The 14,841-nt window shown below is 41.1% G+C and overlaps 1 protein-coding gene across 1 annotated transcript in view; it reads right to left on the bottom strand.

Moving 5' to 3' along the window:
- The window catches only part of WDR70 (WD repeat domain 70), a 261,442-nt gene that overhangs the window by 192,055 nt on the left and 54,546 nt on the right, over nucleotides 1-14,841 (bottom strand). The window contains exons 6-7 of the mRNA XM_019531979.1: nucleotides 11,958-12,017; nucleotides 2,442-2,575 (exon numbers count right to left, since the gene is read on the bottom strand). Coding sequence (XP_019387524.1) covers nucleotides 2,442-2,575; nucleotides 11,958-12,017 — 194 coding nt within the window. The remainder of the gene's footprint in view (nucleotides 1-2,441; nucleotides 2,576-11,957; nucleotides 12,018-14,841) is intronic.

Here is a 14,841-nt window from a genome sequence, read left to right as displayed (position 1 = left end):
GTTGCAAAACAAAAAATGTACTGATAACTGTCAGAGAGCTCTGGTTCTTGAGCATAGCTGTTTTTTACAGACTTAGCCATTCTCTTGCAATAAGTCACAGCCAAAAAAGCCAACCTCTTCAAACAATATGTTTTATAGCACTACGTTTATATATAAAACATATTATTTTGAAGTACTAAGCAATATATATAATTACCATTATAACACCCCCATACACACAATAGTGTACATATATCACTATCAGGAACCCTAGTTTTCCCTGTTTAAAAATCGCAAATTCTCTGATAATTCCAAATTCCCTGTGATTAAAAAATCCCAAATCTGTGGTTTTCCATAATTAAAATGAAATACCACTTCTTATATAAGTATCAGTTGAACACAATATTTTATTGATATATTTACAATTTTAAAGCAATTTGGAAGCCTACCAGTGTCTCAATCATTATAATAAAATGAATTCTAAATACCTATATATTTAAGTGTTTGATTTTGATTTTTTAATCATAGAAAAATCAGAGCTCCCCCACTCCTCCATTACTGCTTTGTGGCTCTGAGCAATGCCACTCCCTGCTGTTCTGCTCCCTATACCTGTGCCCAAGACCCAGCAGTCCCCAAGGCCTTACTGGAAAGCCCCTGACTGGGGCTCAGAGACTGGGTTCTGCCTTTACCTGAGCAAGCCGCTTCCCCTTCAAGCTGGCCTCCCCCCTGCACAGGCTGCTCTAGGAGTGCAGGAGGGCTCCAGGCCCGGCTCTGGTGGCTGCTTCTACCCAGACAGCTCCCCCCATGAACTCTCTCTCACACACACACACACACAGACAACACTGCCACCTCAATCCCCCCCTGCTCATCACTTCCCCCCCTCCTCCCCAGCCCATCACACCCTGACTCCTGGGACAAGGAGATCTCACAGGCTGGGGCCACGTCTTGGTGCCAGTGTGCGTGCAGGGCCAGGCTGAAAATGTAGCACCTGCCCCGCCTGTACGGCTGCAGCTCCTGCCTGCAGGTCCAGTCCCATAAGCCAACTGGACACAGTGGCTGTGCTCTCCTAGGACTGGTGAGGCCGGTAGGGCCCCAGGCCAGGCAGGACAGCATGCAGACTGACTGCACTGCTCCTCCCATCCCCACGTCTCACTGTGCATACCTCCCCAGTCCCAGCAGCTCTCCCGGCAGTTGGGGCCTCACAAAACCCTGCTGGAAGGAACCCCAAGCTGCTCCCCACTGCCAGTCCCTAACCCACAAAAGCCCCACTTACTCCAAAAACCGGTAGGAGGGAAAGCAAGTCTGAGCCAGCCCTGGCCTACTCAGATTCTCAGGATTCTCCCCTGCCGCCTCTGGATGCGCAGGGGGTTTCCTGCCCTTTTGTAAGTAGCTCTTGCAGGCTAGAACTCTGCCAGCCTGCAGAGAGCTGTTTGCAAAAAGGAAAACCCATGGTTTCCTGCTTCAAAAGGGAAAATACACATTTTTCTGAGGGAAACTGAAAACCTGGATCCCTGATCACTATCATTTCCTTAAAAATGATGCTCAAACTGTCCTTACCCGTCTGTTATACAGTTATCCAATGAGTCTCCGAGAATGGGAGAGGGGGCAGTTGGAAGCCACATTCTATTAATTTTTGTATATAATTAAGAACTTGCAACTATGTTTATGTTGAGTTTTAAAATAAGCAATTTGACTATTTGGTGATACATACATATGCCATGTTAAACACACAATTTGTTAAAACAGATAAAATGGGAAATTATTCAAGTCTTAAGCATGAAGTATATTCAGTCTGATAGCTGCCTTCTTGAACCTGAGGCCACAGGCTAGCCAACACAGCCAGTCATCCAGGCCTGCCACCCCATGGCTCATCACCCAAACAGGGCAAAGCTGCCCTAAAGGGTCCAGAAAAGGCTAACTGTCCAGCCACTCCAGTGGACCACCAGAATGGCCAGTCAGGGTCAGCTGATGCTCCCACTTCCACCATATAAACCCCTGCACAGGAACAGGAAGTGTTTAGCATCAACCTGAACCCTGTTGTCAAGACTACTTAGCTGTTCTCTCTCTATTGCCCTCTGACCATGCTCAATCTTCCAGCTTCTGGTTTCGGCTTGCTCTCTAACTCTGCTCCCCGCTCGATATTGTGACTTCCTGACTTGGCTTGCTCCTAAACCTCACTCTCAAATTGATCTCCTGGCTTCCTAACTCATCCTGCCCCTGGATTCTTCTCTCCCCCTCCTGACACTAGTTAACATCCCAATCCACAAGTGGTCCCAGACCTGCCCCCACATTCCCACATGACAGCAACAGCTAACCTTCTTTATCTTCTTTTGTCTACTATAGAAATATTATGGGTAACTGAAACCTTTCCAAAAGAACAACTTGGTAGTTTGTGATTCACCATTACTGAAAACTGCAATATAGAAACTTTCTTAAGTCAGAAAGGTAGTCTCAATACCTACCATTCACAAGGCTGGAGGGATCGAAAAGCTTGCAAAGATGCATCCATTCCAGCAAAGTCCCAAAATTTAACATCATAATCATAGCCTCCAGTTACTAAACGGGCACCCGAGGGATCCAGACCCAAAGCAGAAACCTACAGAGAAAGACCAAAAGCAATTCAGTACAGATAAGTCAATGGAAGTTTGCTTGTCCTCTCCTTTCCTAATATTTAAAAATGAAACCACTTAATAGAATCTTATTAGTTTTGGAGTCATGTTTCACACCTACTGGCTTTTTCCATCATCATGATAGCTATGTAGTAGGGTTTTCTTGGAGAGTTTAGATCACATTCTGTGAAGCCTGGATTATGTACTGTGGAAAGGTATCACACCTCTGAATACATCTTTTAGAGAAGAAAAGTTATTATACAACATATTTTATTTTGTTTCCTCAAATTTTTCAACTTAAATTGTTTGCATTTCTCTTATAAAGAAATGTCTTTTCTTTTTCCATCACCTATCCAAGCAATATTTCTAGCAGGACACTCAGCAAATGACCTTTAACTTGCATCATTCTGTGACTATCTTTTTATCATGTGACTCTATATCATTTTATCATATTAAGACAGCACAGCACAGTGTATGCATTAGTAAGACATCTTCCCCTCTCGAAACTAAAATTGCAAAAAGCCAATTAAAACAGCAACATTGACAAGACATAAAAGAAAAGGAAATCAAAAGATAAATACTTTACAATAACATTAAGTTTTCTAAATTAAAGATACATTGCTTAAAACAAAACCAATTTTTGTGACTACAATTAAAATGTTTCAGAAATAAACACTTAACAGCTGTTATAACTTATTACCCTCCAGATTCAGGAACATGCATCATTTTAAATGAAATATCCTACAAAATTTCAATGCGTTTAAAAGCAGTTAAAGAACTACATGCTAGGCATTCTCAATCTACCAAAGTATGGATAACATTAACAGCTTCTTGTGGCTACCTCCCCGCTGACTGGCAATCATATCATTTTCCTTCCTTTTTTACAGTTGTGACTAACAGTACCAGCAACAGTCAGTTTCAACATCCCTGCAGGGTCTTCAAGCAATTGTTCATGTTAAAATCCTAGTTTGCACCTGTAGCCAGACACTAAGAGGTACCTACTACTTAAGGGCTGAAGCACCCAGGCCATGGAGCTCTGCAAGCTAGGCAGAGCTCCACAGCTGCAGGTTCTGAGCAACAAGCTAATGTACCTGCAGGTGGTCAGATGACCAGGAGGCAGCAGGGCCCTAGGGCATATAAGCTCAGGGCTGGAGCTAGCAGGGCATTCTCTCTGGCAACTGCTAGGGGAAGGAGCTCCTGCATGAGGGAGCTGCCTGAGACCTGGTGTCGCCTGCTTTATTGCCCAAGTGCAGCAAGACTCCAGGAGCTTCCTAGGTACCCAGGCTAAGGGGCATGCTGTCTCAAGGGTGGAAATTTGTCCCCTCTGAGGGGAAGAGTGCTGTTGTCATTTTAGGTATTTAAGTTATAGCTCAGGGGCTTATGCTTGTGTTGTTTGCGCCAGTGGTTTTGCAGATGTGGCTATAGGGAAGGTAGAGGGCTCAAAAGTACCCCAGCAGCAGAGAAGCACAGCTACTGGGGTGAAGAGAGTCCTAACACCAGAGAGGTGCAGCACAGAGAAAGGCCTGGAAGAAAAATAAGCAATTACAGGGTGAAATTCAGGTCTTTGTTCAAAGTATAACATTTACCCTCCTTTAGTTGCTTCAGGTTAAGGTAGAGAATGGAAAGAACTGGACCCTTTGACAGTTGGTAGGGTTGGAAGGGACCTAAACAGATCATCAAATCCAACCCCCTGCCATGGGCAGGAAAGAGCACTGGGGTCAAACGACCCCAGCAAGGTATTCATCCAGCCTCCTTTTAAATACTTCCAGGGTAGGAGTGAGCAGCACTTCCCTTGGAAGGTGGTTCCAGATCCTAGCCGCCTTGTGAAATAGTGCCTCCTGATATCTAGCCTGAATCTACTCTCTGTCAACTTACGGCCATTATTCCTTGTTACTCCCAGTAGTGCTTGGGGGAACAGGGGCTCTCCCATTGCCTGCTGGTCTCCTTGGTCAGTTTATAGATGGCCACCAGATCCCCTTTCAGCCTTCTCTTGTGGAAATTGAACAGGTTCAGGTTTCATAGCCTTTCCTCGTAGGGCCTGCCCTGCTGCCCCGATCACGTGAGTGGCCCTCCTCTGGACCCTCTCCATGTTGTCCACATCCCTCCTGAAGTGTGACGTCCAGAACAGGACACAGTACTCCAACAGTGGCCTGACCAATGTCATACAGAGGGGGAGGATCACCTCCTTGGACCTGCTCGATTACCTCCTTGGACCTCCATGGTAGAGGGTGTCAGCTTTAGGAACAAAGACTCAGTGAAAGGACTATGCAATACCAAATGCACAACCCCTCTGGATTCATTACATACGTAAAAACCAGCACCATCTAATATACGATATCTGACATCAAATTCTTCTCAGTGAAGAATAATGATTTTTTTAAAATCAAATGCATCTTTCTATTATCATAACAAGTCCAAAAACAAATGAACAACAACAAAAACCTAATGAAAAACTTACAAAGAAAACTCTTAAAAATCACAATCGCTCATAATACGTTAGACTGCTCGTCATTAATGAATAAGCTGCTAATAAGCTTTGCTGTCCCAGAAGTCTCTGACAGGCATTTACTTGAAGGTGTGATGCCACAGGTATGCAAGAGGAGGCACAATCATGGGGATCAAGGATCAGATCCCAAATCATGTCATACTGCTAGTGCAAGTGGAGCATGGGATCATGAATCTGGGCTCCTTCTATACCAGCAGGTTGGGTGCCCAAAATTCAGCTGATCTGTAGCTAGCTCTGGGGGCCCATGGGGCCATCTGATCCCATGATATGTTCCCAGAGCCAATTAAGCTCATCATTGGCTGTTGGCAGATGGGGACTGCCCTGGGGCCTGAATCCTGGGGCAGCCCCAATCAGCTGATCAGGACCACCCATAAGCTGATCCCAAGATCAGTCCTGATAAACTGACTATCAGTAGGATCAGGACCACCCTGTGGCTCAAGCCCCTATGCTGTACCAACCTGCCATTGGCTGGTAGGAATGAGCCCTGTGGTCAAGCTCCAGGGCTGTCTCTGCTGGACAACAAATCAGCTGATAGGGACTGCTCTGGGGCAGACTCTACCATACATTCAATTTAAGGCACAATGGTTTCCTGTTTTATTGTGCCATTAATTCCTGAACATGTGGCCACTTTATACTTTAAGACACAATTAACTATTTAATTGCGTCTGAAGTGCAACATCTGCCTGGGACCTGATGCTCCTTGTATTCTGAGTCCAGTTAGAAGCAGACTGAATCTACCCTTCACAGGAGCCTCTGGATGAATCCAACATGCCTGGGGTGTTTCTTTATCCCAGCAGATGCTCAGAGTAGGATATACACCTCTCTGGCTGAGCACGGTCATCCAAATTTCCCCTCAACTTCAGTCAGTTCTTGGGACACTGAACAGATTTGTTACTTTTCTATAAGGAGAAACTAGAGCTCACCCAGCCCTGATCAGCCAGCATTTTTAATAGGACAGTCCACCTCAGTCTACCAGTCTCTGCCCTTGTTCACGAAGGGTTGTCAAAATACTCCCCTATGGGCCTCAACTGCCACAGACACTCTGGCCTGGCAGCTAAGATAGGATGTTTTCCCCTTACCCTCAGTGGTCCACCCACTGTCTACCAGCCACCACCAAATCCCCCTAAGCGAGCTCAAGATGGTTTCGCTGACCTTCCAAAGATTTTTAAAAGCTCTCTTTTACCGCAGAAGGGGGTTACACTAGCATGACCTTTTGACCGTACATACGATAGTGTACCCACCTCAAACGCTTTTACCATGGGGGTGGCCACCTTTAATACAAGGACCAAATAAGATATTCTAGAAGAGTACTTTGAAAATTACTTGAAATGACAACTCAGGAGGCCCCTAAAGAATCAGTTTTAGCTCTACAAAAAGCACTGGCACCTTGGGGGGATCCAACAATTTTACTGTCTTTAAAAATATGAAAAGTATGAAGGATACGGATTAAAAGTATGAAGGACAGACACTAATCAACTATTTTCCTGACATCCAAGACACTTATAGAATCAAAGAAAACACATCCAGTCCAACTTGCTGTTCAAGGCAGGATGAATTCTGTCTAAGCCAAGCCAGTACTTGCCAGGACTTTGGTATACACACCAGAACAGCAATGCATGAAAATCTAACCCATCCTCCAAATGTGGAAGGAAGAAAATTTGTGTACCAACAGCACGTTTCCATACACATGCTAGTAACCCCTACTATTCAGGGAGTCAAACAGCTTGTTTCTAAAATAAGTTGAAGGACTGGATCTTAGTTGTAAAGATCTGGAAATTTTAGTAAATGTCTAACAAGTTACCCTACAAGCTTTAAAATGAACAGGAACTATGAACTTGTGTATCAAAGCAGTTACTGACAAGTTGTCAAGGTTGAATTCCCTTCCAGTACAAGAAACCTATAATCAAAATATGCTTTCTGCAAACACTGAAGAATACTAGGGAAGTGTATGTGCATGTAACAAGACATGGTTTTTACAGATACCAAAAACACAGGAACCTGGGATATGATTTCCAAATATTGACATGACTGTGTGTTAAGCTGATGGATGTCAAAATGATCAGAATCTAAGGTTATAATTATGATGCCAAAATTTCATCTCAAGGGCCTCAAACTACCTCACACTCTCCATCTCTCTTTCAAAACTATTTAAGAAGTAGAACACAGTGACAGAGAAAGGTGGGTTTTGGAGGGGGAGGGATTGACTAGGTTCTGTTGCTCTTCTAGGAGTGGAGATTTATTTTCTTTGGAAAGCTTAATACTTCCAAATATGGGAAACTCTGGGACACACAAGGAACCTGTACTTCGGTATTCTCTCCAGATCCAAGTTATGCTATGTTTCTTCTCACACATCATGCACCCCCTCCCCCCAACAAAAAAAATTCAGTTGTTAGAAACTAGGGTACCTGTTATAAGTAAGGAAATAAGGTAACAGCAGTTCCTACTTCGCTGGGGAAAACAAAAGTTACGCTACAGTGCTGATTATGGGGCTCCCCAGCTGCTTGCTGGGTATGGACATTTTCTCTTTTCCCAGCAAAGACTCCTGCTGTAGAAGCTGCTAATCAGTTACTGCTACTTACAAGAATTTCCAAGTAAAAATCTTTTCTTCTGCCTTTCAAAAACAAGGTGTACATCTTTCTCTGGGGTATGTTGTATATAATAAAATATGGTATATAAAGGTCTTTTGCCTATTATCCTTTTGGCATTATTGGATTAATTTGTGCAGAAAAAACAGGGGCTAACCAATTATGTTGAGTTGGGTATCTCCTAGGGGGCACGGGCTGGAATCCAAAGTTACTCTGAAGTGAGAGGGGAATGTTATTGACCTACTGGCATTTTGTCTTGACAGCTCATGGTCTCTGAGTGATTAGTCTCTCCCTCTTTATCTGTTATTGTAAGAACAAAGGGGGAGCCAGTCAATTCTTTGCATGCATCATAACTAAAAGAAAAGGTTTTGTTTGGTTTCATTAGGAAAAGAATACTTTACAAGAGCCACAACTATTCTGAAGTTGCTAATCACATTAAAAAAAAAAAAATCAAGACTTTTTGGGGGGTACCCTTCAACTGCATTTTAGGCACAGCAGTTTGAAAATCATGATATTGGACTGATCTTATATAAATGGTACAACAACTTCTGCTCTGTATGGGTAAAATTTCCTGTTGCTAAAAAAGATTTAATGCAGGCATACTATTAAAGTATTACTCAAAACTGTTTCAAAAACACAGCATAGTAGTATTGTACCTTTTTTTTTTTTCCTATAAATAGTATATACAGTATGTTATTGGGGCTTTTAAAACTTATGTAAACTGTTGAAAAGTTCCCACACAAAAAACTGCACTTGTACAGAATTCAACATTGGATGTTCCTTTCTCAGCACCCATTTGGAAAACAGGTCTGTAGGAAAAGTGTTTCCATAAAAATGCCAGCCAAGAATTTTATTCTGGTTGTATGAAATGGATGATTTATTTTGCTAAGATTAAAAATGTTCTCTGCTCCCTCACTTACACATGGGTATGTGTATTTTTCATGTTTTATTTTTGTAGTTTCACATACAAATATTTCTGAAGGGTTTTCAGGAATTGTTTTTTTAAATATATATTTTGTTTTCATAATTTGATTTCCAGGCTCCTACTTCTTAAGGCTTTCTCCATTTTCGTGCTCTTTAGGCTGCGATATTCTTAAAGCTCATACCTAATCAGAAGTAGACAATACTTAGATGAAAGATCTACCTGAAAAACTGGAGATGTTGCAGATTCACAAAGCAACTTTCCTTCTTCAGAGCAACTACTAGTCTCATCACTCAACATAATTTTAGGGGGATTTTATGGTAGAAGGTGCTGTTTTTGGAAGAGATTAAAAATTGTTCATATAAAAAGTGTAATGGTTATCAGATATGCAAATCAAATTACAATTTGTGCAATTGGACTAAAATGCATACCTAATTTTTTCCTGCACTTGCAACTACATACAGCATTTGTTTTTACTTCTTGTCCTAAACGTTATTGCTGTGCGAGGGGCCTCCTTACCATCCTGAATAATATGCAAGTACCTCAATCTTGGGGCCCAGGAATAGATTTCATCCTTAACAGGATAAAATGCAGAACATGACCATTTAAAAGTGTTCCCATTTTCTAGCATAATTAAGGATTTAATCATTCAAATGTAATTACTGCATATTATTCACTTTGTTTAGGACTTCTGGTATATACGTCTATATAGACAAACCCAATGAACCATACACTCAATATTCTAAAACAGGGTCTTCTACAATTACTATGTACACACTGACACAGCTGTGACTTGAAGTTAGAAAGCTTGAAGTTCAGAAAGTCTCAGATTATGTACTTTTTCCTCATACTCACCTACATGTCAGAACTGTCAGGAGAAAAATCATCTCTGGTTTCACTGGGAAAAGTAACTCCTATTACATTGTACAAGCAAGGCAACTGGGAAATTAATCAGGTTTCTGGAAAGACTCTCCAGCTTGGGAAATCTTTTCTGAGACATTTCAGCTGCACAGGAATAGAGTTATCATCAGCTTAAGACCATGAGAGTGAAGAGGTACAGATGGGATATATAAGTTTAGGTAAAACAAAATTAATAAAAGGAAGCTGTGTACATACTATTGACAAAACTGTCCTAAAAAAAGGATATTATGTTCTACTCTTTCTTACAAGATTGTCATTGTACTGTATCAATGTGTGGGTGAGTACTTCCATTATAAACAAACTGAACAGCAGTTCTGCAGGACAGCTTTTTCCAATGATCTGTTTTGTCCATTGGATTCAATATGCACTATATATACCCCAAATGTGTAATTCACTTTTGCTCAGTAAAACAATAGTTTCAGTCTTATGCAGTCAAACTCTATCTAAAAGGCATCCAAAACTGTACTTCCTTATTTTAAATTGAACATAAAATAAAGCTGCTTTTTAAAAATACCACACAAATATAAAAGCTGCATTAATACTAGAGAAACACTTCACAATTCTGACATGGATAGTTTAATCTGTATACTACTTTTCTGGGCAAGTACCGCATGGCTAATGGTATATAGTTGCACTAAACTTTGATATCATATATTACCCATTTCAAATACAAACTATATACAATCTTAATCAGGTTGTATCTAGAAAATAATTACTAAAACGGTTTTGCAATTCAGTAAATAAAGCAAAAAATCACTTAGACCATTTACTGTAAATTAACTTCTTTATACCTGAAAAATAGGACTTTGAGGGGAAATGAGAGCATATGCTGAATAATACTGTTACACTGAGATACTGAAAGATTAAGCATCTATTAATTCACTATGTAAATCATACAGACTTGTATAAAACACTGACAAATCATCAAGCTGCTAAAATACATCTTTCAGGCACATCTAAGCAAGAGCCAAGTATAAGTAAAGTATACTTTATGAATTCTTCTGACATATTTTGACATGCGTTCTAATTGTTTAAAAATCTGAATTTTTTTCCACATAAAATTAAACACTTTGTCTGAAAAGCAGCATAATAGGATGGGAAACTCATCAGTGATGCTATGAATCAATTTTTATTTTCATAGATATTCCAGCAGATGAGTTTTAACAGCAATTACACGAAACACAGGAATAATTTTATGGTACTCCCTATTCTTACACATACTGCAGAAGCACATAATGCTTCATACAAAATAGGGAAGTTGCTTTGCTAATGTTTACACAGAAAATTAAGTAAAGCACATTCTATACATGGACTGTACCTACAAAAAAATTAATTTTCTTTTATTTCCCTTATGAAAATCTGTATTTTTTAAATACTCAAAAGCCAAAAAGAACACATATAAAATACCTATTCATATAACACAAATTCCCCGCATACGGAATTCCTTTTAACACAGGTCATGTTAATACTTTTTTTCCCCTTTCTCCCTCTTTCTGCTTCTTAGCACTAATGCTAATGAACTACGTTTTCAAGATAGAGTGGAACATATCTAATGATCTAGCACTGTGAATGTTTGTGGGAAACTACTTCCAAGCACCAGAGAATGTTATGCAGAAAAAATCTGCAAAGTTCAGAGATATCTTACACAGTAGGATCTAGGGTGGGCAAAGTCCAGGGATCAGGCCTGCAGCAGACTCCATTTCCTAGCAGCTCCTATCCATATCACTGCTGCCAGTTTCCGTGGAGACCCCAGCAGCAGTGATGCAGTGACAGCACAGGGCTACGGTTTCCATGGAGACCAGCCAAAGTGGTGGTGTTCATGGTTCCCATTGGCAGAAATCTTGATATTAGTTCTTGATATTCTCAGAGGCTAAAAGTTCAAGATCTTCATGAGTTCAGAATGACCCATATAATATATAATGATTTACTGGTTCCGAGACAAGATTTATTTTATACAATGCTTTAATTAGATAATATTTATTACATTCTTTTAGAGAGAAAAAGATTGAACTGGAAAGCCTACATTTCTTTCCAACAAAACTGTGCTCTTATGATCTAATTTTCCAGTTAAAGATTTACCCAGCCATCACTGCAAAACACACTTCAGGATTTTTTATTTTTGGTACTTAGCACCTAGCAATCTCAAGGATTTCATTCTTAATACTATGAGCTTCTCAATCTAACCTTTTAAATTTTGCTTCTGAAAAATCAAAGTTTTTTGCATGTATTTAGATCAACAATCAAGAAATGAACCTTGCACAGACACTGATGGTTGCCTTCATGGCAGAGTATACCCATCTGCTTCTGCCATGTTGCTTTTCAAATGTTGTTGTTGTGGTAGCCAGCCAAGTATAAATCTATCCAGTTTGTGAACAGTGCTTCAACCATGCTAGATAAATCTACTGCTATAAAAAGGCTTAGGAGTTACCACTTACTGTTTTTGTCCCATGCTGGAGTGTGATTTCATGAGAATCCGGAATTTTCTTAACAGGGTTCTGAAAAAGGTAAACACAACTGTGTAGACATTACAAGGTGACACAATAAAAATTACACAGGATTAGGCTGCCCGGGATTTGAAAACAAACCAGTTTCTGTTTTCTGATATTAATTCTTGAGTATAAAACTTTTTCCATATAACATTTTGTGTTTGTTACTGAGAACGCAACATTATGAACAGAATAATTGATAAGCTTCCACAGCAGAGGAAAATTCCATTTGGGGAAAAATGAAAAGAAAGTTAATAGCATTTCCAAAGGACAAAACCAAAAAAACACCACTTTGATTAAAAAAAACCACCCTATTGAGCTTCTTCCGCTTGATTCTTAATCCCAAGTACCTTAAAATCATGATTTATTATATCATAATTCAAATCATACTCCATCTTCTCAGTTGAAGTTGTCAGACATTAGTTACTACACCAATTTACAACTCCATTAAAGCTTTAATGAAACCACAAGAATTGTATTTGGATAATGCGTGTAGGGCCATGCGAGGCAGTCAAGGTAAAGCGGCTCAGTACAGTTTATTTACTTACAATGTATACACCTAAAGCCATTTACAAGCTTCCAATGGAACAGCACTGTCAAAAGTATACAAGTGATCACTCTACATAAAAAAAAGTTAAGGTCATTTGTATCACTAATTTGCAAAATACTCATTAGCTGGAATTGCTTAATAGCCCAAAATAGACCCAATCCATCATTCTCATATCAGATCTGCTGGCTGTTTTTTCCTGCCAACCTCTTATGATAAACGAACCTTAAAGTTTGCCTTACAGCAGGAGTGGTCTGGGGGCCGAATCAGACCCACAGACTGGCCCCACATGCCAGATGCAGCACGTCTTAAAGCAGCTGGAGTGGACCTAGTACTGTGTGCAGCAGCCACTCTACTGAGGCTGAACTCTGGTGCTGCAGCAACCACTCCCCGATACGCCACCGAATCCAGCTTGAAGCTGATGCTTGCTGGAGCAGATGCCACATGTGGTGCAGTCCTGGAGTGCCTGAATCAGGCACTGTGACACATACAGCCACGTAGGCAACACCAGATGCCAAATGATAGGGCTCCACAGGCCAAATCTCACCAGCAGGCCGTATCTTTAACATCAGTGGAACAGGGGCTAGCTAAAAAAGGAAAACAACAAAGAAACACAGCTGTATAGGCAAGGAGCTGCTCATTAGAGGGAAGAGGCACACCTGCGGCCAGTTAGGAGAAGTCTGCCTGGGGGAAGCTGGCTGCAAGGGAATAGGCAGCTAAGGAAATAAGCCAGTAGGGCAGAGCCTAGCTCCTGCAGCAGGAAGGCTGCTGGAGCAAGTCATAAGCTGCCATGGCAACCAGACTTCAGGCCCTAACCAAAAACCTCAGCTCAGCTGAAGCACCGCCTGACCAGAATGGACAGGGATTAGACTGCCTATAAGCCTAGGAATCAGGCACGCGGGCTGACCCAGCAAGCTTCAGTGTGAGAAGCTCCTGGCCACAGACTGCAGGAGGGCTCTGCTGACTCCTGGAATCCCCTAACGATGCAAGTAAGGCCCTGAAGGCTTGCTATCAGGGGATGGAATGCAGGGCAAGGGGAGGCATGGCTCCTCTGACAGTTAAGCTACTGTTGATGAGCATGAGTTTAGTTTATGGTATGGCTAGGGTCTACCAAAATTGAGGCAGCTGCTGGTGTAATTAATCCCCTAATTAAGCCCATCCAAGTAATTAATTGACATGTTATTAAGCAATCTAAATGGCCATTAATGGCTTCCATGGGCTTGATCAAGCCCACAAAGCCATTAATGGCCACTTAGAATTCTTCATAACATGCCAATTAATGGCTTCTATGGGCTTAATCAGGGGATTCAGCACTTAATTAAGATCTAAAATGAAATCTCTTAATAAAATAAAGCAATGTACACCATGATTTGCAAGTAATACCAATTACATACCCTTTATTAACTAGTACCAACTATATAACACTTTGGGTGTCTACACATTCATTAATGCACTTTAGGTAATGTGCATTAACTCTAGTACCTCCGCTGTGAGGTACAAGAAAAACACGCATTAGACTATTTTAATGTGCATTTGCAAAAGAGCATGGTTTTTTCTGATGCTTTAATGTGCATTAAAGCTCATGTGTAGACATGCCCTTTATTAATACCAACTAAGCACTTAATTATACTCTAAACTGAAGTAACTTATGAAAATAAAGCTAACCTTGGGACAGGCAGTACATGTTATGTATTAAATCAGAGCATGCTGCACCCAGCCACAGTCACTGGAGACATTCTCTGTCTCTGTGGGGTGAATACCTGTCCATACACCGAGATGGCACGCTCAGTATTCATCAAGTTTTTTGGAATGGTGAGGCAGTGTATTGCCAGGGGATAAAGATGTGAAAACCAGCCACAAACAGAGTCCCAGTACACAGACACAGGCATCTGGCACTCTGACAAAGTTCATATAAGCAGCACATCACTGTAATGCCTTTCCTCCATCCTGAGACTGCTTTCAGTACCTGAGGGTCAAAACTCAAAGACACCTAGTTGGGATCCGAAATCAGAATAGCACAAAGTGAGTAGCTGATTGTTTGAACCATGGTGGCAGTGACAGGTCATACTGTAGTACTCGTTCAGCTTCACAACTGTAGCCTAGAACAGGTCCCTTCTGCACTGGTTTTCACAAGGACAGCTTGACAGTTCTTGCGACACTGTCTTAGACCTAGCTTATCAAATCCATTACCTTGATGTGTGTGTGGTGGATCACAGCCTGCCAGCCTTCAAACCATGTCAGGAGCTTCATAAACCAGGTGGCATTGTCAGCCACAAATATCACTTG

This window comes from Crocodylus porosus, unplaced genomic scaffold, assembly GCF_001723895.1.
Source record: "Crocodylus porosus isolate Cpor-Errol unplaced genomic scaffold, CroPor_comp1, whole genome shotgun sequence".
Lineage (NCBI taxonomy): Eukaryota > Metazoa > Chordata > Crocodylia > Crocodylidae > Crocodylus > Crocodylus porosus.
Note: the sequence above shows the minus strand (reverse complement) of the source record. Positions and strands in the feature narration are given on the sequence as shown.